Source organism: Oxyura jamaicensis, chromosome 14, assembly GCF_011077185.1.
Source record: "Oxyura jamaicensis isolate SHBP4307 breed ruddy duck chromosome 14, BPBGC_Ojam_1.0, whole genome shotgun sequence".
Lineage (NCBI taxonomy): Eukaryota > Metazoa > Chordata > Aves > Anseriformes > Anatidae > Oxyura > Oxyura jamaicensis.
In genome coordinates, this window is record NC_048906.1 from 89819 (window position 1) to 117542 (window position 27724).

The 27724-nt window shown below is 38.6% G+C and overlaps 2 protein-coding genes and 1 long non-coding RNA gene across 5 annotated transcripts in view; 1 reads left to right on the forward strand and 2 right to left on the reverse strand.

Moving 5' to 3' along the window:
* Positions 1–899: 899 nt before the first annotated feature.
* UBE2I (ubiquitin conjugating enzyme E2 I) lies at positions 900–17829 on the reverse strand. 2 transcript variants are annotated; one of them, XM_035339408.1, is made up of 7 exons: positions 17695–17829; positions 12035–12113; positions 11733–11816; positions 6507–6579; positions 4822–4931; positions 4561–4640; positions 900–1564 (listed from the first exon to the last, which is right to left on the reverse strand). In XM_035339408.1, exons 2-7 carry the CDS (start codon positions 12098–12100, stop codon positions 1501–1503), a joined length of 477 nt encoding a protein of 158 aa, XP_035195299.1. In that variant the 5' UTR covers positions 12101–12113; positions 17695–17829; the 3' UTR covers positions 900–1500. The 2 variants fall into 2 exon arrangements, with proteins under 2 accessions (XP_035195299.1, XP_035195300.1); XM_035339409.1 differs by lacking the exon at positions 17695–17829 and adding an exon at positions 17324–17460 and having other exon boundaries at positions 901–1564.
* LOC118174217 lies at positions 17799–27380 on the forward strand. The gene is made up of 3 exons (XR_004754590.1): positions 17799–18218; positions 18692–18939; positions 27178–27380. It is a non-coding gene; the product is annotated as an uncharacterized LOC118174217 (long non-coding RNA).
* The window catches only part of LOC118174215 (BTB/POZ domain-containing protein KCTD5-like), a 35201-nt gene continuing 30537 nt past the window's right edge, over positions 23061–27724 (reverse strand). For both annotated transcript variants that reach the window (XM_035339405.1, XM_035339407.1), the window contains one exon: positions 23061–27282. In XM_035339405.1, coding sequence (XP_035195296.1) covers positions 27253–27282 — 30 coding nt within the window. In that variant the 3' untranslated portion in view covers positions 23061–27252. The remainder of the gene's footprint in view (positions 27283–27724) is intronic.

Genomic DNA, 27724 nt, shown 5'->3' on the forward strand with positions numbered 1-27724 from the left:
ACTCTCCCACCCCAGTTTCCCAAATGAGATGTTGCAACAAGGACTTCTAGATAGCAAAAAGGAAGCAATCCTACATTTTTTTAAAGGACCAAAAATAATTGAGAATAATGTGAGTGTGCTAACTACTCTCATTTGAGGGAGTGGTTTCATTTTACAGAGCTCTCACAATCAGATGCAGACAAATACAGCAGATCTAAAAGAAGGGCTGTATCACACTTAAGATAACTCACGTCTCTAGTAGTAACCAGTTTTTAATAAAAGAAGCACTGAAAAGGCTACAGCTCAGATGGAACAAAGCTCTTCATACTTCATTTTTTTTTCAGAATTATTCCAACTAAAAATACAATAAAGAAGAGTGCAAGTTTAATAGAGGGCATATCAACATACATGAAAAATAACTTACATAATTTAACTGACTTTCTTTACAGAAGGAAACTAATTGCATAGAGCACATCCTTTTCCTAAAAGCTATATACATTGACATATGGAAGAAGGCACAGAGGTATTTCTGATGATTAAGTATTTAAAATCCCCAGATGCTATTGGTCCCCTTACATTCCCTGGACAGTTCCTATTATTGTTCATGTTAAAATATGCTCGTGATATTTTATATTAAAGTGGTCATACCAGTATGTCAATCCCATCATGTATAGTAAGCAATTGGTCTCTAGCAAGTTACACAATTCTATATGCTGTTAAGGAACTGTGAGTGTGTGGAATAGCTGTGAGTAATCATGATTTAGGGCCCAAAGAAAGACCATACTTGTGTCAGGGGTAGAGAGGCAGAAAATAAATGAGGGCAACATCTGACAAGTACAGCATCACAGACCTTAAAAACTGATTTGTGTTCAGAGCCATTTAAATGGCAGTCTTAATTTTAATGAAGATAATGAAACAAAGCCCTTTATATAAACAGTTTATTTACTCTAAACAGCAACACAGACAGAACGCCATATAAACACAAAGGAAGTGATGCAGAATAAGGATGCTGGCTGACTTTGGATCTCAGAGGCTCTTAAGCAATAACAATCTACTTTCTGAAAGATAGAAAAACAAATTCAGGGAGGGAAGGGGGTGGAGGGCATGATTTTTTTTTTCTCATACAGCCAGCTAAAGGCTAAATATAGTTCTAACATTTTAAAGCATGCCTGCATCAGATAGCAAAGTAACTAAAGATACTAGTGAATTTATAGAAGTATAAAAGTTTATAATTTTACAGCAGTTGAAATACTGACATCAATATTAAAATAAAAGCAAGTTTTACATAACAATCAAAAATACAAAAGACTGAAGGAAGAGACCCTGTATGAAAAAACTGGGGGCAATTCAGCAAATTTAGAACTGTATACAAGTGGCGAATATGGAAAAATGGCACACATACAACCCCCTCCCCTAAGTGGATATTAATTGTACATAGCAACATTAGATTTTGCAAAAGTTTTGTAAACAAGTTCTTGCCAAACCAATCCCTTCCTTTTTAAGATGCTGCATGACAGATGCTTATGATGGTGCAAACTTCTTGGCTTGTGCTCGAACCCTCTTTTCATATTCCACTCTGTTTTGGCTGAATAGAAGAAAGAGAAAGGGCAATTAAAGCTTGAGAAATCAGAGACTGTATTGCAAAGTTACTTCCATTTCTTTTCAATGTGAAATGAAGCCATTGCTGAAGACAAAAGCATTAAATAGGAATTCACTGAACACCACAATATATACATTAAAGACTTTCCTGTAACATTACTCCAACAATTTCATTTGGAGGGAAGTCAGGTTCTGTATAACTAGTTACTGCACAAACTTCATGCCATACCACTCATTTGGCAACAGATGAAATACAGATTGAACTATCTATATATGCATCAGGTTTGTTCCTGCTTTCTCTCACGGTCAGCTATACCTTACCTGCAAGCAGTTTTACTCATCAACATAGAGTTTCCACCTGTGGCCATTAACAAATTCCAGTTTCCAATAGGATAAGCTGATTGATGAGACCAATTTAATAACAGCTGGTAGAATATGATTTTGAACTTTATCTTACCTATCTTGAAAGAAGGGAAGTGCTCTTTAAGAAAGGAAAATTATACTCTTTAAGAAAGGGGAAAATTATAATGGCAGCTTCAGCCTTTATCTCTCCAGACTCTGACTCAGAGGGTTAAGCTTTTCCTAACCTTTGGGGGGGTGGGGGTGGGGGGTGGGGGGAAGGGGTCCACATTTTGAAAAAGCACTACAGTTTACTACAGGTAGCATACTTGCTATAGATTGATTGAACAAGCAATTACTACAAGGAACTATGTACAATAAAGCCTCATTGTGTACACAGAAAAAAGACAACTTTGTATTAGCTGTCTGAAGCATCAACCAAGAGCTAAACAAAAAATTGTTACCATTACTTTTTTGCCAAAGTTATTTCACAGCGACTAGATTTTTCAGGCAGCCTTGCAGTAAAAGCTTAACCTACTTTCAGCTACAAAGGCTTGCCATGTCTGAAAATACAGCATCTTCTTTTAATACAGAAATTTACAAGCTACATTTTTTCTTTACGTTATACTGCACTGTCAGATGAAAACAGCCTAGATCTTAGGTCTCCCACTCAGAGTATCCAAACAAAACAATGCCTTCCATAGTAGACTGCATGCCTACAGGAGAGGAGGAGGTAGCTTAGCTCATTAGGAGTGCTGAAGTTAAAACAACAGCACCAAAGCAATCCTGAGGAGAACAAGTCTAAGTATTATTTTGTATACGGTTTATTCTTGAAGTTTGACAATTTGACTAAAAGACATACTTGAACTACACTGCACCTTCCCCAGTATTTAACCATCCCAAATTACAGACACGTATGCGATTTTGCTTTGTTAACATATTTCTTTTAACAAAAATAAATTGCTTTTAACAATTTCTCATTAAGTAGTAACAACGAGTCACACTACAGGCTGCAGAAACACAGCAACCTGCTGAAATGCTATGCATGTCCAAAGACAAAAAAAGATAAACCAGAGAGTATACGTCTGAAGTAAACTGCAAAACATTCATAAGAATTTATTCTCGATAGAGGTAGATTTTTTTCCTAGAAGCACTAACAGAATTAAAAGTTTTAAAATTTTATTATTTTTATTTTATCACATTCAGCACATCTTGCTTTTGGAGAGTGGCTTTTATAGAAACAGGTTTAGAAGCACAGTGCTTGATTACTATCTGGAAAGCCTTAGTGCAACAACAAACAGCAGCTTATACACAACCTTTCCACCCATCCCAATCTTTTTTTCCCCTCCTTAAAGCAAAGTCAGCTTAAAGCTTATGCACACGGAAACTGGTCTTTATTTCCTATGAACTACTGCATACTTAGAACAGTATTGATTAGCACTGACCAGTCATCAAGGTAAAAAAATCAAGAGCCTGTCTTTGCAGTCTCTGCAATAAAGCAGAAACGAGACTAGCAGAGATTGTTTCACATATATACATGAAGGAAAGTATAAGGATGAGACATAGCCTATATGTACTTCTATGAAAGCGTACTTATTCCTGCACTGTATTTCCTCAGACCATTCTTTTTCTAGAGGGGAAAAAAAAAAGTGGTGGGACTGCCTCATCATTACTTGCTCCCAAAGGAGCCTTCCATCCATCCTTCATCTGCATGCAGTCCCAACCAGTCTTCAGTAGATACTAAAGAATAACCTTGAGTGAAGTCTGTAATTAAATTGCAGACACTATCCATCCCTATGCTTCCTTTTCACTAGGGTCCTGTAACAGAAGATTTTGACATGATATTTTATGAGACTTCACGTATAGAAGCTGTTTTTCCAAACTTGGCACTCTCCTGAAGATTTGTTCTTCTGTCCAGAATGGTAATCATGCATTCCCATCTTGGTCATTATTTCAGTAGCTGTCAGTACCAAAAGCATTTGTTTAGAGTTTGTTGCTCCCTTAAAGATTGAGTCAGTCATCCATTTTTAATGGTAGGATAATTTTAAGATTAGTCTAAAAAGAGTAGGCTTTAGTTCAAAAATTTTGATTCTACTAAGGCTACAACTTTCTGTACTTTCTGAAACTATTCTTTTCGAACATTCATTTTCACAAAATGACACAAGTTCCTTACAGCAATCACAACAGCTCTTCTTCATCCTTCAGGCACAAGTGCTTATAGGTACACGTTACTGGATAGGCATGAATTATTTCTGTACTGATCAATGGAACTTGTCAGCTAATCCAATCTCAATCTTCTATCACCGGCCTCATTACATCATTATGCTTCATAACTACTCCTCAGTTAGCCTTTAGTGTAAAAGAATTAATGTTGTGCTAGAACCAAGATGAAAGTCATGGTCCAACTGAACGTCTTCATACTTTCCTGCTGTTGTCACACAATTAAAAGTTCCATTAGCCTATTAACTGTGAAGCTACTGCTTTGCTTAAGCTTAGCATAAGCTAGGCATCTCAACAGGATATAGTCATGCAGGCAAGAAAAATCCCTTGATCATTCCTGTAAACATCTGCACGTTATACTATTAGCAATAGACAGCCATAGGTAATGTAGCAACTTTCAAGCTAACACGCAAAGATACTTACCAGTAAATTGTGTAAGCCTCTGCTTGAGCTGGGTCTTGAATATTTGGTTCATTTAGAAGTTCTTGTATTCCTAACAAGATCTGTGGAAGAAGGTATAGATGTAATGCAGGCACAGACATTACTAAGAGATGTACCACATAGAAAAAAAAACACTCTTAGAAACCAACTATAGAAACACAAAGTGAACATTTTACATTCATGTAAGATAAGCAGGCAAAGCAAATAAGAAGGTTAAGTATACACATATGTACAATTAATGACCTGTTTAATTGTGATTGCTGGCCTCCAGTCCTTGTCCTCCTCTAAGATGGAGAGACACACTGTGCCTGAAGGATACACGTTTGGGTGGAATAATGGTGGTTCAAATTTACCTGAAGAAAAAGAGAGTTATTTGCATACAGAGCTAAGGCTATTATCAGGCAGTTGGTTTAAACCATCAGTGTAAATAACTGGCCAAAGAAACACACTCCTCTCTGACCCTGTTCCCCTTATACACTCCCCAACCCACCCACCTGCCCACCGCCCCAAAAGCCTGACATTTCTGGAGCTATTAATACAGTTTGCTTCTTGGCTCACTTGTACCTAAAGCAGGTACTCTATCATGACTGTGTTATCAGTCCAGACAATTTAACTGTATCATTGTGATCAGTAATATCTTCATTTAGAAATGAAAACTGACAGCCTATAGTAGCTTCACAAAGAGCTTCTTAAACCTTTCCTATATTTATAGCTACACATATTGTTGTATAAAGAAAAGATAATGCTGTTCACTCACCTACTTCCCCCTCACTTTAGGATACTGTGTTCCATACAAAGAAGACTAAGTTTCTAGCATATTTTTCCCCCAGTTTCGCTTTACGTATAAGCGACATGCACTGAACAAGAAGAACCATCTCTAAGTTGCAGGACCAACTGATGAGGTGCAGTTTTCCTTCTGACAATCTATAACCTGCTATTTCTTCAATCTATGCCTAACTTAAATGCAACAGCTACCATGTTAAGTAATGGAATGAATACTTGCTTAGCAGTATACCAAATATTTTAGTGCAATTTTCTAATCCATCTTATATCACAAGTATGTTTTGCTTATCAGCTGTTCAATGAAGTTCAGTAGGAATGCATAAGTGGCATTAGTCATGAGTCCTACCAGTCATAAACACATTATTTTAAAGCATGACAATTCATTTAACACTTGCAGAGCATGCTAGTTGCACACAAATTAAATATTTTCCAGTTAAAAGGTGTATTTCCTCTTGTGTCCACTTGTATATAGGTGGCAACAAACCCAAGTAGCCAAGATGACTGATAGAGCTGAAACACTAATAAAGGACAGTCAAAAAGAGATGTTTAAGCATTTACATTGATTTAAGAGGGCAGCCAAATCAAGAACCAAGAAACTAGACAAGGCAAGAAATGTTTTCATATTTCTGAAGTGGGTAAGTTTGAAGTAAGTTTTAGAAGATTCCTTATCCTAACAGGAAAAACATCTGAGTATCCACTGTATGTCATCTTGGAAAAATAACAGATATGTTTGCTCTATATTTAGAGCAAACGGATGAAAAGGTTATAGTTCATGGAAGTATTTTTTCCCCAAGTTCTCAGCTTAGAAGACTAACTTTACAGCCAAGAAAGTCCCCCCCAAAGGATTTAGACTAACCATGCCTACTTATTACTTTCCAAAGTGTTGATCTAGTGAACACTTCACGTGGTGCTTTTGTCAAACTTTGAAACCCAAACAGTAGTCCCCCTCTCTCTTCTCAATGCTGTTATGTCGAGCACTTGGCTCAGTTGGTCACATTTTTCTAAATGCAAGTAGGGGATAAGGGGGGGAAAAACAACAAAAAATTGTCAGTAAAAAAAAAATCAAAGAAATCAAAATAATTCGTACAACCTCATGGACTAGTTTAATATGGCTCTACTAGGCATACATTTGTCATTCTTCTTACATTTTGGGGGTGAAGAAGGGTAGTCATCCTTGAAAAGCATCCGTAGTTTAAACAAGCCTCCTTCCCATGGTGTCTATAAAAGAAGTTAAGGTAGAGTTTTGATTACAGCAAGGAAAAGTCAAACTTGGGTGGAAAAAAAAGACCACAGTTTCTCAGCCAAAACATAAGACACTTTCTTCTATGCTTACGAAAAACAACAGTCCTATACAATAGTATGCTGCCTACACTGAGATGAGTTATCCCACTGACACAAGGAGTTGAAGTTAAAAAAAAAAAATGCTTTTCCACTTCTTCACAGCCTCAAAGCATTACTAAGACACCAATAGATTTGATTAAAAAACTGAATTCCATATACAAGTATAAATTGCCATAGCATATAAGAAACTGAATATTTAAAAGTTTTCAATTATATGCATGTAACAAGGAAGACATTATACGCCCACTTAAACCAAGTCTGAGAAGACAGGATACATATATACCCTTTAAGCAGCTGAATAAAAATGGCTTATATTTTGCCAATATATTTGCTCAACTAAACGTGGCCCCCCCCCCCCCCCAAAAAAACAGAGAGCACTGTAGTATTGCTACAATTAACGTGAGATTTACTAGTCTAAATTAATCTGCTTGCATTTGGTAGCATGTAGCTTTGCAGATTACATTTTTCTGAAATTTCAAGAAGCTATCAGAAATCAAGAGCTTTGAAAAAAGCAACTCCTGTGCCACACAGATGACTAAGTAAAACAGCACTATTCAGAAGGGTCATTTTTCAGAAGGGTCATTTAAGAAACTAAACACACCTAGGAAAAGACAAGACAAAAAGCGCATCTCAAATATATCATTCCTTGTCATCTTACTTGGAAAAAAGGAGAAAAGCCCTTTACTGACAAACTGCTTTCTGGTAAGAAGTGTAGATATACAGAAAAGTTTTTATAGATGTAAAATTCAGACCATTTCTCCATAAACTGCCCTTGCTATCAGATCACTGCAAGGGAAGTACATGCTGGGTTGTCCTTCACAGGCAACCTGGAATTGAGATGGTCTTGCATCTTATCGGTGTAAATTATTAAGTCTCAGCCTCAGGTACAGACAGGTATGACTGAAGACCACCTTAGGAGGAAATACCTAATTCTTCCCTACTTGATTTATATGCTTTTTCCTGGGGAAGAAAAAAAGGAGAGCTCTGCACAGTAACAACAAAAATGTAAGGATCTGAGCTAGAATGGGAAAAAAGTGCATTAGAGAATGCTAAGGAAGCTGTTTTTAGAAGTGAATGGGTTCAATTACATTTGATGTATTTAAAGAAATGGTTCTGAACAGTCAGTTGTCATCAAATCATAATATCTAGTCTCCGTAACTTCTCAGAAGAGACTAACCTGTCAGTTTTTTAGAAGACTAGAAAGGATAAGCTTTTACTTTGTTTGCTTTCAGTCTTACAACAGACAAGCTCAGTTGGAAGAGACCTACAAAGGTCAAATCCGTCTGCCTGACTATTTCAGGGCTAAACTAAAGTTAAAGCACATTGAGGGCACTGTCCAAATGCCTCTTGAATGCTGACAAGCATGGGGCAACAACCACCCCTCTAGGAAGCCTGTTCCACAGTTTGAGCACCTTCAAGACAAAGGAATGTTTTTTAATGGCCAGTCTGACACTCCCCTGGCACAGCTCTGTGCCGTTCCCATGTGTCCTTGCCAGTTCCCATGGAGAAGAGACCTGTAGCTCCCCTCCTCAGGAAGCTGCAGAGAGCAACAAGGTTGTCTCTAAACCTCCTTTTCTCCAGACTAGACAACCAAGTGTCCTCAAATTCTCCTCATAGCCCTTTTAACAGCTTTGTTGCCCTCCTCTGGATGCTTTCAAGTATCTTAGTATCATTTTTATATTGTGGAGCCCAAAACTGTATGCAATATCCAAGGTGAAGCCACACCTACACTAAACATAGGACAACAGGAGAATCACCTCTTCTGACCACCTGGCTATGCTGTGTTTAATGCACCCCAACATGCAGTTTGCCCTCTTGGCTGCCAGGGCACTCTGTTGGCTCATGTGGAGCCTGCTATCATCAGCACCCCCAGATCCCTTTCTGCACAGCTGCTCTCCACTCACCTCCCAGCCTGTACCCATGTCCAGCATTACTCCATCTCAAGTGCAGAACCCAGCATTTACCTTTAACCTCTTCTTGTTGTTGACATACTCTGAAGAGCTTTTTTTTTTTTGGTATGACACCACACGGGCCAGCACAAGCTCACACTGAGCTTTAGCCTTTCTTGTTTTCTCCCTGCTGATGTGAACTGCAGCTCTGTGTTCTCCATGTGAAGCCAGACCTTGTTTCCAGGTCCTATTTTATTTTTCTGCCCAAGATCCAGGAAGAGTTCCCTGTTCATCCAGGCTTGTCTTCTGACCCATTCACTCATCTTGTGGCACAGTGGGACTGCCTATTCCTGAGTCTATAAAAGGTAGTTCTTGAAAAGCAACCAGCTTTCGTGGACCTGTAAACTCTAGAGCCGATTCCAAGGAGACACTGGTAAATAGTTCCGTGACAAGCTTAAAGTTTCCTTTCTTAAAGTTCAGGGTGGCAACTCTTCAGACCTTTCTTCTTATACCAAAGTTTTCAATTCAACTATTTCACAATCATTGTGCACAAGACAGCCATCTACCACACATCTCCTACAAGGCCTTTCCTATTCTTAAACAGATCCAGGAAGACTGGTTGGCTCCCTCAGTACTTGTGTCAGGAAGTCATCTTTCGCATGCTTCAGGAATTTTCCAGACTTATTTCTCATGGTAATACAACATTCCCAGTCTATGTATTGGAAATGGAAGTGTCCCATAAGGATGAGGGCAACCAATCCAGATGTTCCTTTAACTGCCTAAAAAATAGCTCATCTTTGCCATCATCCTTGGTAAACAGACACCCATGACAATATCTGCTTTGCTATCAGTCCTCTTAAAAATCACCCAGAGCCTCTCTATGGAATCAGCTTTAAAGACAAGGGCCTAATCTCTCCCGTACAACAAACGCAACACATCCACCTCGCCTGCCCTGCCTATCCGTCCATAACAACCAATAGCTCTCCATCCCAGCACACCAGTCATGGGACAGATCCCATCAAGTCCCACTAATACCAACAATATCACACTCCAGAAAAAGACCAAAGCTTCCAGTTCATCCTGTTTGTTCCTTATATTGCATGTGTTGGTATAAAAGCATTTCAGATGTGCTCCTAAACCTGTAGTGCTCCCCAGAGCAGCAGAAATACTCCTACTAGCCATGCCACCCTCAGACAGTGCCTTACCCCTTTGCTTAATCTCAGTGGTCCTAATTGTATCCCCCTCTCCCACTGATCCTATTTTAAAGCCCTCTCAATCAGTCTTGAGAAAAGGTAAGTGGCTTTTAATAAACAGTTCAACCAGAACACAAGAACAGACAGACAACAAACAAGTTGACTGCCGTTCTGATAGAGCAACACACCTGACAGCTGTAAGATAGCAGATACTCAAAAGCCATACTAAAATAACTGACAGCAGTATCATCTAGATCTTCCTGCATTAGTGGACCGGTTACAGATGTTACCTTCAAGTCATATTCTAAGTAGAAGTGATTTGCTGTCAAAAAAGAGAGTGAATGGAGATCTCCAACCTAGCACTAACACCACTACAATTTTTCATCTGGCTGATGAGAAAGCATAATGGTGGTTTCATCCATTCTATTGTCTGAGGGGAAACAGCTGCAGTACAGCATGCCTCCAAACAGAAAGGCAATATACAGCAACTGTTTTTTTTCCTGGTAGAGACGAGCAGTGTACACTGCTTCTTGCCGAAGAAATTACATTTTCACTTGAGTAAAAACCCCATTTTTTTTTTTATTAGATCCCTATCAGAAGTTACATGAATCTAACTGATATATTCCTAGGGAAAAGCATTTCCTAGGAGGCAAGAAGTTGGCTTTAAGGGTTTTGTTTACTTTTTTTTGCAGTTTACAAAGCTTCAAAACATTAGTATGTAAGATTTTCACGCCATAAGCTTTCAAAAGTATTTAAAGGTGACATAAGGTACATAACTAGCCACTATGAGGAATAGTCTTGTATTAGCAGAACACAATGGAATGAGGTTTTCCTTATACTGCTAAGGTTTTTGTTTTTTTTTTTTTTTTTTTTTTTTTTGATACTTCCAGAACTAACTTGAGTTGGACATTTTTGGAGAGTCAAACAAAAAAGCAGGTATCTGTTATGCAGACATTTATCAACTTATTGAGCTAAGTTATATCCTTAGCAGTAATATCATGTTCAGCATTAAACTAATTGAGGCAATATTATGGAATCTGCATGTTTTGGTAACAAAAAAAGGAGATCTTAAGGGAACATAAGCAAGCCAGCAAGAAGTAGTAGTAGACCAGGCAAAGCAACAGTTGTCATACATCCAATGCAAGACACTAAAGATGCAAAAGAATGAAAATAATGTAATTAATAGCATTATCCCAGAAAACAGAAAGGCATCCAGTGAATTCAAGAATGTCTCCTTGCTAAATAACTTGTAAAAAAAAAAAAAAAAAAAAGGAAACAAAATCCTGCTCAGACTAAATTACACTGGTACTGTACAAACCAAAAAAGCCTCAAGCATTAACGATCATCTCCACACAAAGGTTTGTGTTAGTCCCATCCCCTAGAACCTGACCAAACCGAATAAAATAACAAGGGCAAGGAATAAAGTCCAGGACTATTTATTTTTATGAGAAGCTCAAATGAAATCAGATCAAAAGAAACTATTTTAGAAAATTCTATTCTTATTTCCCTAATATAAAATGGGAAGACTCCACAGAATTGAAGACATTCAGTTTTCATGCTAGCAACTATTATTTTCCATGAAATTCAAAAAGTTGAAAACAATGCTACTGTGCAGCACTTCTGTAGGACTGAAGAATCTCACTATTTACCAGGCAAAAAAGGTACTGGCTGTTAACCGGCAGAAGCAATCATTGCTTTAAGGTTCAAACCATTGTTTATCTCAAGTGTGCTCCACTCAGGATTCTTACACATTCCTCTGAAGAATTTCTTAAGATGATCAGTGCCAATAGCTGAACAGACTCATGGTGTATTTTGTCCTACAGCATGATCGAAGCGTTTAAATTAAACGATGTTTAAGTTATATTCCTACAGTCCTCAGCATAATACACCAGCAGGCTTATGACAGTTTTAAGCATAAACGAAATGTTAGGACAACAGTAAGTCTTACCCCTTTCTTTCCTGGAATAGCACACTCCCAGTTCATTAGATTCATTGTGCCATCTGGATTTTTTGTAGGTACTGCTACAAATCCCTGAAAAAAGGCAAGGGGAAAAAAAAAAAAAAGAATTTCAGAAGAAACATAGAATACTTTATGACACATTTGCTCCTTATACAGAGTTATTTCTTTGTGCACAACATAGTTTTAAGGAGCTTATTTAAAAATTAAAGTAATACATCAGGGAAAGAAATCATCATAACATGAAAACAGCAGCAGAAGTCAGAAAGTTAACAGAATTCATATATACTTACAAATGGATGATCTTTTCTCCAGGCTTTTCTCTCCTGTGCAAGTCTACTGAGAGCTATGCCAGACATATTTAGAGTCCCTCTAAAACAAAAATGATTGCTTTTAGTATAATCTTTTATTTACAATGTAAATATCACATTATGTTCTCTTTATGAGCTCTGATCACTCAGGTATTCCTTTGGCCTTCAATTTTCAGTACTGTAGCAAAGACATTTTTGCACATTCTGCAGATATTAACATTGGGAATAATATTGATCCCCCCGTCCCCCAACAACAACCTCTTAGTTACTGGACTTGACCGAGTTTAAAATACAAGGTAGGCATAATATTTGAACCATGTTTTCAAGATGACTTTGACAGTAGCTTGACAACAGTAACACTGTTATTAATGGGAAAAGGGCTCCCGTTTCCTACTCGTGACTGACAAACGCATAACTACCTCCTTACTGTATCACAAAAGTTACGGCTTTCTTCTATAGACAAATGCCTGCACTGCTCCTATTTCTGGCAAACAGGAGAATAAGAAATGTCAATTTTAGACCAAGTCTCTGCTAAAAGCCAGGGTTCTACACAAAAGCAACATAGGCACAGAATTTATTAACATTATCTCAGTTTTACTGTTGTGTCATACATGTTACATAACTTGCAAAAAGCAGCACAAACAGACAGCAAGACAGAAATCAACTGGGGAAGAATCAGTGGCCCCCTGATTCCTCAAGACAGGTCTTTAACTCCTGTATAAACTTAATAACCCTTCAGCATCTTCACCACCTTCTTTACAGCCAAGCACACAGTGACCAAGACTGCTGAAGAAACACATACAGCACAGGTCACTACTACAGATGACACAAGAACAGTTCTATACAGGATGATTGCAATAGAGTGGCACTCTCAAGTTCAGGAAGGATTCCACATGGTCAAAAAAAAATCCGATGAAGGTCTCTAATCCTCCTTCCTACTGCACTTCTATCCATTTTAGAGTTAATAATCAGTAGCTGTAGAGTTTCAGAACAGTTGGCCTGACTTCTCCATACAACCACCAGAAGAGTTGTGTCCAGTGATTAAGAATTATTAATACAACAGGATTGTTGCATATGTAGAGTTCTTGACCATATGAACAGTAGTTCAGAAAGGTCCTTGCTTTAAAATCTCATGCTTAACTACTCATACACATCTGCAATACCCTTTGAAGATTAGAATACAGGAGGTTCCCAGTTTAAGTACTTACACATCATCAAGAGTGGCTTAGCAGCATGGACACCTCAACTACAAGACCTTAAGAAACACCTCTCTTCCACTTTTTCCTTCCCCAAAGTGGGTTTTTCTTGGATGACTACAACCCATTATTTCAACTTCCAGCTAGCAATACAATTTCTGCTAGACTTTAATTAAAATTAAAGCTTTTTAAAAAAGGACCAGTAACACTCCATGCAGCAAGCACGCACCGAGGAAAAAAAAAAATCTGCATTCCATCTAATATTCCCAATACATGCATCTGAATCTTGGTCTTGTCAGAAGATTTGTGGAACCTTGTCAACACTAAAACTGTACATACCACTTGCCATTCACAAGCAGAAATGGAGCCACTGGAGAGATCATCGGAACAAAAAGAAAAAAAAAAAACACACTTCTCCCTCAGACAAATTCTAAAGGGAGTAATTTTATTGCATGAGCTCATACCCTAACAACAAATTTAAATGAACTAATAAGTATATGACATTTCCAGCTGTACTGTTAGCACCTTCTTATCCACTGTACTAACACTAACTTCACTATAATAATATTAAAAAATCAGTTGTGCCTAAACGTCATTCAAATATTTGACAGTTTAGCAACTCAGATACATTTTTCTGCAGGGAAACATATTATAGGATGCTTTCAAATATATAAATCATTTTTTTTCTGTGACTAAAAGACAATTAGTTACGCACCTGAAAGGAAATACTAACTTTCAGAGGGCACAAGCCATGCATGTCCTAAAGAACAACGAAAATCAAATTTTTTCAGTAGAAGAAATTGAGTTTGAGCTCTGTATCCTGCTTGCTTTTGCAACTGGTTATGCACTAGTGATACCATGCCCCAGTAAATACAAGGATTTCTTCTGTTCTATAAAAGACCCTTCAAAATATTGAGGCATTTGATTTAATTAAACACTGATCAAACAACACACTATTTTTTTCAGTCTATATTCCTTTCACAGATAACTTAGCGACAGGACAAAAGGAAATGGCCTCAAGTTGCACCAGAGGAGGTTCAGTCTGGAAATTAGGAGACAATTCTTCTCAGAAAGACTAGCTAGGTATTGGAATGGGTTGCCCAGGGAGGTGGTAGAATCATCGCCCTTGTGGGTGTTTAAGGAGAGGTTTGATGTGGTACTTTGGGACATGGTTTACTGGATGATATTGGTGGTAGGGGGATGGCTGGACCAGATGATCTTGGAGATCCTTTCCAACCTTAACGATTCTACATGTAAACACTTTGTTGTAATCAAAAAGATTAAGCGTACTATTTTAACTCTTCTGTACCTCAAGATGTAAAACGCATTGAAGAGGGAGTTTTACACACCATTTCCTTCCCAAGTTTTCATTCTCAATGTTTACCTTTCATTCCCTTAGTTGAAATGCCAATTTCTCTCTGCACGCCAACCCCCCGCCCCCCCCCCCCCCCCAGTTGCACAATAAATTAAGTGTGATTATCAATTTCACAGCAGGATATATTTCACACAGGAACAGGAAGAGAAAGAGGGAGAAAAGAGGCATGTAAAAATAGTTCAGAGCTCTTATTTTTGCAGCCTAAGTAGTTACAGGTATTATGAAGCGACATTTTGGCTCCGAGTCTAAATACTTCAACGGCAGGATTTATGAACTGTAACATACAGCATAGTTTAGATGAAGAAAATTTCAGACTCATTTGCATTACTTCACACCAAGTGGAACCTGTGACTTTAAAGTTCAGGACTTCAGTGCCCAAATCTGAAAAGTTTATTAATGATTCAAATGTGATTAACTATGATATCTTAAGAGATGCTTGACATAGATAAGCATTTATGTTTTCAGGTTAGATTCCAAGTGCATATATTTATCCTACTTAGTAGGGACAAATGCCTGCCTGGGGTCTCTCTTCTGCACAACTGTTGTTACAACGTCTTAGAAAGGTTTAAAATAATTAGAATTGTCACCTTTGGGTAGAGAATGCTACAGATTTATTGTCAGCATTGTGGAAGTAAACATGACATGGTTTTAACTCTCCCTTTTCATGTAAAAAAGAAATCCTGAATTGGGAGTCTAGTTTTTCTGTCATCTTGTCATCTCACTAAGTTTCACAGCTTTTCTCCTCAATTACTTACTCTAATACTGCAAAGAACTGCCAGCACAAAACAATGTGGAAGAGCAAACTATTAGTCATAGAACTTGTCACCTTCTTTCTGACAAATATCAATGTATCTTATATGTAATAGGTCAGTGCCTGGCAAACCTCTTCAAAAACAGCTGTATGTTAACCTTGACAAGAGCAGAGAAGTATCTAAAGCCTCTCATCACAAACTTACCAAGTACGAGTACAAGAGAAAACAGAGACAGAAAGACCACTTCAAAAATGGAGATCCCATTAGTTAGAGTCCCCTCTAAAGCAAATCAATCCAATAACGAATTGTCAATACACACACTCTAGCAGCAATTCAGTAAAAAAAAAAAAAAAAAAGATATCTTACGCAAACTTCAGCTCTGCTGTAGCTTGACAGAGAATAAACAGAGATCGATCATCTTGTTATATATATTTTTTGGTCTCACAAACTATGGTGCAGCAGGAAGAAGTGCAGTACTAACTGGGTGTTAAACTATTAAACACAAGGATATTCTCGCTGATATTTTTATCTTCCTCAATTACTTACATACATTTCCCCTTTGAAAGGACTGTTTGCCCAAATATCTGTAGAAACTTATCTTTTTAAAGTTTTCTTTAATTTGGAATATCACAACCGATTTGCTTTTTTCTTCACATGAGAAATTTACTAGAAACAAGCAGAACTGAAGACCCAGAATACCAAACAGCTACATCACTGGAAAAAATATGATTTTCTAAACCAGAGGAAGTTTATCAACTCTATCTTGCCACACAAATGTAAGAGGCTGCTCTTCACATTTTATTTGGTTTTACTCACCTCCACATACACACCAGGATTAAGAAGTGGCAATACTCTTTTTACTGCTATCAACTCATTAGAAAATGGTCAGAAACTTCCAAGTTTACTCAGAAGCTCACCTCTGCTGCTGTAACTACTACCAGTTTTGGAAAAAAAAAAAAAAAAAAGAAGCAAACAAAACCAAAACACTCAGCCATCTCTGTCTTCAGGTGTGTATGTGGGGTCGTGTGTGCGAGAGAAGAACCTACTTCTGAACAGAAAAAGCAAGTCTTATACAGAACAGCGCTCCTGTGCCCCAGTAACAACCCACGAGTATGACCCATGACAAGTCCCTAGATAATGAAGAATATGTTCTTAGTTCTTATTCTACCAAAACAAACAAAAATGTTTAAGATTGCTAGCCTCTCATTTTCACTTTACCAACTGCACGCAGACACAGGAAGAAATCCTGTATTGGAACAGTTTGCCCCCCAAACCGGACACTCTTAACTTTTCAGAAGGGCCAACGAAACCAAGGGATGAAGCTTAATCAAAGCACACCACCAGCTCTAGGGTGATAAAAAAAAAAGTCTCCTCCTGCCTGCCGCAGGGAAAAAGGTAAAAGAGGCAGCACTAGTCCGAGCGGCTACTAAAGGCACAAGAACAACAAAAGGAGCCGCGCGGCAGGACAGCTCGGTAACAGACCGGCCGGGGACTTCGCCCAGAGGAGCAGCGACAGGGCTGAGTGGCGCCTGTCCCCGCCGAGGGCCACTGCTATCCCGAGCCCTCCAAGGAGGCCAGGACAGCGTCCGAGGCCTGCACCGGTCACCCCGGCGCCCGCCCGCGGGCTACCGGACAAGCGGCTGTCGGGGTGGGGACCGCTTCGCGCGGGCCCCGTGGTGCCTAGAGCCCCCTCACTGACCGCGTCCCGGAGGGACCGAGACCTCCCCCAGCAGGGCAGCAGGGGACGCGGAGCTCGCAGCGATGCGCCGGCAGGCCCGGCCGCGCGGCCGCAACACGATCCGCCAGGCCCGCACGCCCCGCGGCTGCCCGTCCCGCTGCGCTAAAGGCGGGGAGCGCCCTCCCAGGCCGCGCTCTCCTAGGGCCCGCGGCCGCCTCCGCACCGCGCCAGGCCCCGCCGTCCCAGGCCCCTCGCCCAGCCAGGCCTCACCGTGATCGGCCGCGGCACCCGCGCGTGTCCCGGATTGAGGCAGCAGCGAGTGACCCGGATGTTCCCGACTCGGCTCCCCCCCTTTGTCTCTGGTCCGGAGTTTCCCTCCCTCTCTCCTTGGTGCGGAGCGCGGCGGCGAGATTTGTCCCTCCGACCGACCCGTCCGCGCCGCTGCGCCGGCGCGGTGTGACCCTGCCTGCGAGCCGTTCGCCGCGATTTGCGCATCCTCGTGAATCAGGACCGGGAGGTTACCAGAACAACGCCTGAGCGGAGAGAGCAGCGGGAAGAGCAGCGGGACTCTCTCAGGCCCTCTCTTCCTCGTGCCCCTCGGCTTCTACAAGCCCCCGTCGAAAAACTGAGCGGGTTTTTACCTCAGGCGCCGAGAGCCACCCGTGCCCTAAAACCGTCCGGTCTGGCGCAGGCAGCCAAGGCGGGTCTGTCAGGCTGCGCCTGCCCCGGGACACGCTCGAGCCTGACAGGACCCCGCCCACTGTGCTCGGCAGGGGCTCTGGATTGGGGAACGGCCCCGGTGATGGGCAGGCCAGAAAACCTATGGGGGGAGCAGGGGCGGGGCGGAGCTGTCCGCCCGCTGGAGCTGGCGCCATGGCGTGGCTCGTCTGGCCGGTGGGCGGGGCCACCACTAGGGAGGCAGGGCCCGGCGCCGGGCGAGGGGCTGCGGCGGAGCGCTGCCTCTGGCAGCCGTGCCCCCGGGACGGCCCCTGGGCTGCTGCGGCTCCTGGGCCCGTATAGCGCCGGAAAGCGCAGACGCTGACCGTGACCGCTAGCGCAGCCTTGAGTCGCGTTTGTCCCAAATCTACTTTACGCGACTTTTAAGAGGCAGCACGTTTTGTGCTGCGTGGTTTTGCTTCCTTGTTTGGTTTTGGTAGCTTGTCAGGTAAGAATAAAAATAAATTTTGATAATGCTTAAGAAATTTCTGTCTTGAAACCTCCTCTTAGCCATGCCTTGCAGTGGTCTGTGTTTGGTAACATTTGTTGAGCTATGCATGTCCCATACAGTACTTTAGGATCAAAATGGTTTCTCGGGAACACTAAAATTAAATAGTTCGGTGCATAAGTTTTTAGATTTGAATTGGTCCTAATCAAACTCTGTGCTGATGTTAGGAACCTCATTGCCCATCATCCCAGCTGGTGAATAGGCAGCTGCAAGAGCATCTTGTCTTAGACATATTAAAACTTCTGTTGGAAGAAGCCTGTTTCTTCATAGCCCTGAGTGACTGGGATTCAACAGCAGCTGGCACCTGAAGCTGACAGAATTAATATAAACTTGCTGAACACATTTATTTATACTTTGTTCTGCTTGGCTTTTAAAATTCTCACTTGAATTTTGTTGTTGCTGACATTTTGTAGCATTTCAGACATGCACACCATGTAGAGATTTAACTTGTCTTTGAGAAAATGAAAGGCTATAGCAGAGAGTAAGGCAATAATCTAGTATTCATATCCATAATGGAGGGGACCAGATGTCATCATTTTAAACTGCAGTGAAAAAAAATGGGGATCAGGTGTTAAGAAAATGCTACTGACAAAGTTACTGTGGCACTAGACTGCCTAATGGAAAGATGAGTGTGGAGTCTTCATCAGTTGGAGTTTTAAAGGTAGATTAAAATACATGCTTAAAGTATGTTTACTCCTGTGTTTAGCTAAGAGGATAAGCCAAATAGTCTGTTACAGCCCTTCCAGTCTTTTTTTTTTTTTTTTTTTTTTTTTTTCCTAAAAAGCTCATGCTCACATTTATTTCATGTTTGACTCTACAAAAGGAATAGAGAAAGTGTTTCTGGTTTTCAGCTTTCTAGGTTGGTCTCAAAAAAACCCCACATTGAGCTGTCAAAGTAGGGGGTTTTGCCTGACATAGTAAGATCTTTGTTTTAAATCTCCAATGTTAGCTAAGCAATGTTTTTAAGAGATGTTACTGCCAGCAGAGACAAAAAGTAAGGAAGAAGTGCTTCCAAAGCTTCCGTAGACATACTAACAACAGCTATACATCATCACTCAACCCCCCAGTTCTAGGATGAGTGTGAATTTGAGCATGAAATCCCGTATCTATCAGGTGTAGAGAAAGTCAAAACTGATGTTTCAGCCCTTGCATTCTCCTCCACTGGCCACATACACCTTTCAAGACTCACCTTAGGCTTGTGTTCCTCTTATGCACATGTGCAGTTTCAGCATCTCACTACTGCAGTGAGAAATATGAATAGCAACGTATCAGGAATGTTTAAAAAATGCAAAATAATGATTGCATCTTCATATAAGCAAACCAGATCATCGGATCACTTGCCCCATTCTATCATGCTCGTTTGGCTTCTTGCCATTAACAAATTATTTAACAGTAATTCTGTTATCTTGAAATGAATGGTTCTTGTTCATATTTGTGTTTTAGCCAATTACACAGCATAAGAATACAAAATAGTATACCTGCCTTTCTGTAGGCCTTCCCTCGTGCCCAGCTTTCTCTTTTCTTAATGTATAGATGCCTATACCAGCAAATGCCTTAATTACTTTATTCCTTTTAACTAATAACTGCTGGAGAAGAGATGGAGAACAGCTAGCAGCTGTGTATACATTCTGATTGTCACAAACGATTTGGAGAAACAGGAGAGTCTCAAAGATCTCAATGAAAAGTCTAGTTGCAGGCTGCTTCGCTAAGCAGTTATTGGATGCTATCTCAGTTGCATGCTACTTGGTGAAAATACATTTGGAATGTCTTGGTGGTTTCTTTGCACAAGTTTGGAATAGATGCTCTCAGCAAGGCTATGCAAACATAATAGTGGCTACACCAAATCAGACTAAAGATCACTCTACTTAAGGAATTTTTCACCATTAGCAAATACCCACAGTAAAGCCAGGACAAACATGTACTCTTCCCTTTACCTTTCCAAGTATCCTATCATTTGACGTATGGATGGTTCTAAGCCAAAGATTTAAAATGCAGCTTTGGTAGCATCGTCCTTGATGTAGCTGTCAGATTTCCTGTATTGTAGTAGGTTCACTTTCCAGTGCTTTCCCGTTGCTTGAGTTTGCATCCTTCAGAACTCAGCACTGAAGATTGTCATTACTGATCTGAATGGAGATGGTGGAAGAAATTGCATTTCTTTGCAGACCCCGAGGATTCCAGTGACATTACCAAAAGCAGTGATTTTTAGAGGAGACTGTTAACACACCACTCACAGCATTTCTCTCAAAATTGTACAGGCTGCAGCCTCAGATAATGCCACATAAATACGGACTATGTGTTTATTACTGCCAGGTAAGACTTAGGCACACTAAAAGATGAAATTGCATGGCCATTTTAATCTTCCTGAAATGAAACTTCCCACTGAAAGGAAAGCACCAAATAAACTCCAATTAATATAAAGGATCCAAACTGGATGTTAATGACTTGGACATGTAAGGCATAGGTGAAATATAAGTGAAAGATCTACTTTACATCCCCCTTATTAACTGGCATCTGGTACACACTCATCCCTTTTGTGCTCTCATTTTCGCTAAATTTGTGAAGACACTTGAAACTACAGATATGCACAGTAGGAATTTCAATTGAAAGTAGTGTTGTTAATTGTAAAGTGCAAGTACTTTTATAACAGAGCCTGATAAAAACATATACTGATCATATTAAGTAGTTAATTCCTACCAGAGTTTGTACTTAGGATTTATTTTAGTAAAAATCAAATACAATTAAAGTGCAGGAAATCAGTAAAATGACACAATTCACTAAAGTTTCTCAACATAAAAGATTAGAACATGCTTCACGTTTAAAACCGATTAAAACTATTAAGATGAAATTTGCCTCATTCTTAATTATACAGCCTCTGTAAGACTTCAGAGCTGACAGTGATTTCTTATATTTCTTACTTTATACTGTATGTTGGCCTTATTACAAAGTGTCAGTTTGATTGATTTTCCATACAAAAGTATTTATTTAAAAAAATGGATTATACAAGAAATCTGGGATGCTAGGTAGGCTGATTAGAGATGTGTGAAAGCAAATGTTTGCAAACTGATCAGTTAGAACTTGACACTTTTTTACACTTTTTTTTTTTTTTTTTTTTTTTTTTGTGGTGGTAGTTATATATCCACAGCAGAGGGGACAGTTTCCTACTACAATGATCAGGGACAGTCAGAGTAAACCCTAAGGAAAATACCTTAATTTCCCAGTGGATAAATACACAAATAAACATGGCTTTCTTTGTGGTAAAGTCTTTGAGGCAGCAGAAAGAGATGCATCTCCTTTACAAAGGAAAAAGTATTACTGCTTTGAATCACTGCACAAAAGTGAAACTGTATTTTATATCTGAAGTACTAAACCAGGCACATCAGTGATGTTACGCTGTTACGGTCAACATTAATGGATTTAGAAAAGAAAGATTTAAGACATCAGACTTTAAAAGGGAAAAAAAAACAATTTTATTTCATGCAGTTTACAATATGCTAGTGTTATGAAAAGGAGGTTAAAAAAATACCCACACACATTTTATCTTTGTTTTAAAAATGATGGCTAACTGTAAGAAACTTCAGATGTTTTGGGAAGCCCTAGCAGATTTTTTTTATCCAGGGAAACTCCTTGGATTCATATTTTTGTCTATGTCTGTGCTAAGAGTTTTGGCTAATGCAAAGGCATTAAAACCAAATCAAAAAGTCAAACTCTGCTGCAGTAAGAACACTTCAGAGATAATGAATTGGCACAAAATAAAGCGTTATTGCTAATCCACTATCCAGGAAATAACATGTTGGAAGTATGGTCACTTGGATAGCAACACAGCTGATGCACAAGTAATTGTGAGACCAATAATTTCAAACAAATAAAATCAAAAGAAACAACCTGATGAATTAGGTAGGTGGGCCAAGACAGTCTATAGGAAATAGATTCACAGATTTTTCATAGCCAGGCTCAGATGAGGCTCAGTACAAAAGCGAGTAGAAATAGTTGCCATTTGATACTTGTTCAGTCTGGTGATCTTGGTACAGCCGAAATAGACAGGGTGGCAACATTTCTTTTACAACATCTTGGCACTTGCTTCATCCTAGCAAGTATACATTGGCCAACTTAAGTTTCAGTAAAACTGTGCATACACTTTTGGAAAATCTTCAAAAGGAGCAAGTATCAGGTACACAGATGTATCAGCTCTTACATTTCATATGACCAGGCCTGGAAGTCTCAACTTCCAGGTGGGTCAAAACTTAGGCTCAGCTTTCTACAGCAAGGAGAATACTCTTACAGAACTTTCTCCTGCCACAGCCACCTCAAGAGGATTAAAATAACTTCAAGTAATTTCCTCTGATTATAATAGTTATTAACACACAACATCTGGGAAGAACCCAGAAGGCTATATATATATATGCAGCGGTATTTTATAAACTGAAATTTCCAGAAGTTTATGCCTTGGTAGGCTTTGCAAAAGTAAAGGACTGCTAAGTTGCAATGAAATATTCAGCAATAAATTCCTGTCATCAAATTTTCCTCAAAGCCTCTCTATTGCCAGTTCTATTCACAAAAGTTAAATTTCAACACAGGCAATAATGAAGTGGTAGGCAAATGTGCCGTCTTCTCTGCTGTACTCCTTAACAAGTTGCGTATTGAAATTCCAAGCAAGATAAGAACACACTTATATATGCGATTGGTTATATCTGCTGTTTCTAAAAATGATTGTAGCATCTGTTAGAATAAGAAAAAAAACTATCTACTTTTTAGAAGTTTTTGTTTGTTTGTTTGTTTTCTTCCCCTGGAACCTCAAATTATCCCTGGAAAGTATTTTAGCCCTTAACATTTCTGCACTGAAAAGAGTTCCTTCACTTAGGCAAACTGAGCAATAAAAAAAGATCTATTTAGCCCTTTAAAGCTTCAGTTTAGTAATAAGCCTTTAAAGACAGCTACTGCTTGTTGTGAACCAAAAGAAAGAGAAGTTGTAATACACTGAGTTCAGACGGGCGTCCACATTTTTTAATGGAATATTTTTGCTATTTTAAGACTCAATAATCCTACATGCAAACCCAGGTAATTTCCTGAGATCGTACTTAAAGCTAGAAATAACTACAGTATAAACGATAATGAAGCAAATGATAGCATCCTCAGACTATATATTTCAAAATGTCTGCGTTAGAAGACACTTCACTGTCCTGAGCTAGCAGGTACTGTTAAAGGCAAAGCAAAATCCCATGTCTTTTTCAAGGGCCCCACCTTTCACAGCTGATTGAAGAAGTTAAATTGAAAAAGAGAGAATAAAATAGGAGAACTTTCAGATTTTATCACATTTTAAGTAAACAAAATGCCACACTTCATCTTCAGACTCTTTTTTTCACTTTACTTTGATCTCCATGAAAAGCCCAGTATTTTGCTGTTTTCTCTTTACTTTTCAAGGAATGTACTCCAGCGTACCTGAATGATTGGACAGTACACATTATAATAGATTTTCTATATAATTGCATTCATTCACACATTTCTGCATTTTTGCATTGTAAGTTCATTTTTATAATACCAATAAAATGGTAATTTGTTATTAATACGAGTGTGTTAATTTGTCGGGGATACTGCTCAAAAAGAGATCAACAACTTCCAACAACCTCAACAGATGTTCATAGAATGCAGTGTTCTGTTCTGAGAATTCTGAATTCTGAAAATACCTTCATCCCACTCAACACACTGGTTCCCTGCACAGGCCTCCAATTGCATATTCTTTTGTTTAATCTGCTAGAAATTTACATTTTTCTCCTGAAAAAAAACTCTCTCAGAGAAGGAGGAGATTGATTCAATTCTGGTATCTTCAGGAAATAATACCATTTCTAATCAATCATGACTGTTCATAAACATTGCTAGAAATGGAGCTACACAGCTACTGTCTGAAGAAAATCTGAAGACAAAAAAATTAGATGGAATCTTGAGCTCAGTTTTTTTCAGGAATATCTTTTACTAAAGCTAAGGTGAGAGATGAAAGGAACTGGTATCATTACAAGACACCTATCTAAATTTGAAAAAAAAAAAAAAAATTTCAAATGTTCTGAGTATACGATTCTGAGGACTGAAAACTCAGTAGACAATCAATATAAGCTTCTAAATACAACCGAGCCTGTGACACACAATTAAGTTACTAACAGATAACAAACCACAATTACCCGGAGTCCTTAATGACTCCACAATAAGTAGGAGAAAATTCCAGGTAACCTTGTATCTTTCATTTAAAAAGCTGTTTTTCATTTACTGTGGGAGCTGAGTCAGACTATGCTTTTGAACAGTTATGGACCAGGTGACATTCACATCTTAGCAGCTTGAGAATGACTTGTTCATTGCAGATAAACTCTAGATTGGACTCTAATACAACAACCTTGTTAGTATAGCTACCTTTATTTGAAATTACAAGAGTTAAATAAAAAGAAACCAAACTTTTTGAGGGATTGATTCTTAATGCCATGAAAAAGGCATATAATTGCACTTCCAACTATCTCAAAGCCTCAGATGTTCACAAAAATTAAAGCAACAATGACAATAGCAAGAACGGAAAAGTAGGTAGTTAAGTGTTCTCAAACAATAGCATATATAAAATAATTTACAAGGTACCTATTAAAGTTCTTTTTTGTTTTGTTTTGTTTAAAATCTGTGTGAGGTATTGGAAACAAAGTGCAGAATGATTAACCACCCATTTCCCCCAAATTTGCTACAACACGGATACTAGATAGCAGGTAATCTCATCATAAAAGCATGTTTTTACACTGAAAAAAACTCCAGTGAAATAAACATACTTAGAAAAAAAACACCCTTTTACATACTCTAAATTTGTTCTGGTTTTGCTCAGTTTGTTACTTACGCTTTGCTGCTGCCATTCTTGTAAATTTCAGTTCATGAAACAAAATACTCATTTTGGGAGGAGTTAAATAAGAGACAACAGAAATACAGATTCAGAATATCATTACACAGATATTTTGGGCTTTAGAATCCAGATAGGCCAATGCTACGTTACTCTGTAAAACACATCAAGAAAACAAGAAACCTAGTTGGCTGCAATTCCATGTGCTAGAGAGCTCAGGGAATATGGTGGAGTCATGCTGTTTAAAAACACAGTGACTACTGCAGCAGAGGAAATGTTTTAATATGTACTTAACACAGACAATAGCTATGCTTATTTTCAGATACATAAGATAATCTGTTATTATTTAGGGGAAACTTGGGTGTTAAATTTAAGCTGATAAAATATGGGTGCCTAAAAAAGTATAAAAGTATAAACATTGCTCCCTACACAATTACATTTTTAGTAAATTCAGTTTAGTTTTAACATTTTAAAAAAAGACAAACATTTTATGTGTTGTGGAGGGGCCAGCAGCTTCCAGTGCAGACCACATCCAAGTGGCAAAATGTATTACAAACCCTTTCAAGCATTAATTGCATGGACAAAACATTTAGCCCACTGTTTAACCAGCTTAGTAGAAATGGTTTTTACAAATTGTTCCTGCCAAACTTTTATCTATGTATAATCATTTTTTTTAAATTATTATTGTTTTTTGGAAAAAAAATAAATAAAGGTAGACCCTGGGTGTTTGACAATCGGGGTTTTGTGTAAAGGATTACCTAGAGTATATGCATAAATTCTGATGTTACTGAGAATGAAAACAAATGTCTGTAGAATTCAAAACAATCTTACAGGTTTTTGAAACTCCCACTGCTTTCAGCTATGTAAGTCAATGAAGCTGAGTTTTATACCGTCAATATAATTAAGTGTTTTAAAGATGCGCGAAAGATTTCGCTCAAAACATAGTGTATTAAAAAGCTCCAGATTTGTATATTAGTCTTCATCAAGGACATAAACTAATAAAGCTGCACCAGATGTATTCAAACCGTGTTCTTTAACTGCATAGTTGAAACAGTATAGAAAGATTGATTACAGGTATCTTGAATGTATGAAGTAATTAAGTATTTCGATTGCATGAGCTTGTGTTCACGCTCTAGATAGATTTTAATCCCAGCCACAGAGATAGGGATTTAGGACTAACCAACCATATTTCTGTAAATCGTCCAGCTCTTGAAAAATCTCTACTGTAATCCATAAAGGTCAACACTTATAGGAATTTTTAAAAGTACAAACACAATTTGAATACAAGTATTACAAAAGAAAGAAAGTTCAGTTGTTCATTTCAAGTGAATTTTGATTCTGCGTCCAAACATCCGGCTAAGACTGGAGCATAACTTTTACAGGAGGAGACTGATTTGACAGAAAGAACATCGAGAATTACTCAGATGAAGGCCATTTTCTCAGAGTTTAGTCTTCCCTTTGTGTATTAACATATGCCATAAACCCACAGTCAATATATACAACCTTCCTTTAAAGAAACCTTTTGTCTGTTGTGTAACTTTTTACATGCTAGTTTCAGTTGATCTCCTAGGATGTTCTTAAGAAATAGAATGTCACAGAGCCATAAGGAATGTGCAGTAGAAGACAGTCAACTAGGGCTGTCACTGATTCCAAAACAATGTAGGCCCAAATATTTGCATCTGTGGGCTGTAACGTGTGTGTGTAGCACCAATTGCATTGTCCTTTAAATGTTTACAATGATTAGTAGGAAAATCTCTGCAAACTGATCAACGTTGGGTCATCCAGCACCAAGCATTAAGTGCTACATGTCTCAGAGGAAAATAAGTGCATGGTCATTTCTTTTCAAATGGCCAGTGTCAGCCAGCCCATAAGACAGTACAACCATGCACTACAACCAAAACTTAAAACACACTCCCACACCATCTATTCCCATTAAGTAATCTTGCAATGCTTTCAGCCAGTTGACACCAGCTTATAGGCAAAAATGGTTGAAACCCAGATCAACAGAAAATTGTCTAAATCAGTTTTTTTCTTTTGTAGACAAGCCTCTTCAATGTGACAATTCACTGCATCTTGGAATAAAAGAGAAAAAATCTTCACCGTTCAATACTGTCTTCACATCCTGGAACCTCGTTCTTGCAAAATCTGAAAGAGACCAACAATTTTATAAATGAAAATTCTCTCAATGTCATTCTTAAAGAATGAAGGACAAAGAACAACATAATGACTATTTTAAAAAAAAATGATAATTTTTAAAGAACCTGGTTCAAGGACATTCCTGAAATTTGTGCTTAAAGATTGAAAAAGAAAGATTAATATATACAATGTTTTACTATCAAACATCATGAAAACTAACTACATCCTTGCTAGTAACTGAGTCTGATTAATATAACCAAAGCTAAAGGGCTGGAAGACGTAAGAAGTAAGCCATTTCATTTCATCCTTGTTCTAAAGATACTTAGGTCCCATATAGTAAATGAACCAGATACATTTTAAAAACTTGGGATTTAATCTTGATTTCTTCCTACTGCAGTAAATGTCCTTAACTCTCTCAAGTTTCAGCTGCAATTGTATCCCTTGAAAACGT

Coding starts and splice junctions, on each gene's coding strand:
- UBE2I (XM_035339408.1), bottom strand. CDS start 12,100: ATGTCTGGCATAGCTCTCAGTAGACTTGCACAGGAGAGAAAAGCCTGG. Junction 11,817..12,034: donor GGAGAAAAGATCATCCATTT/GTAAGTATATAT, acceptor GCCTTTTTTCAG/GGATTTGTAGCAGTACCTAC. Junction 6,580..11,732: donor CTATTCCAGGAAAGAAAGGG/GTAAGACTTACT, acceptor CTTCTTTTATAG/ACACCATGGGAAGGAGGCTT.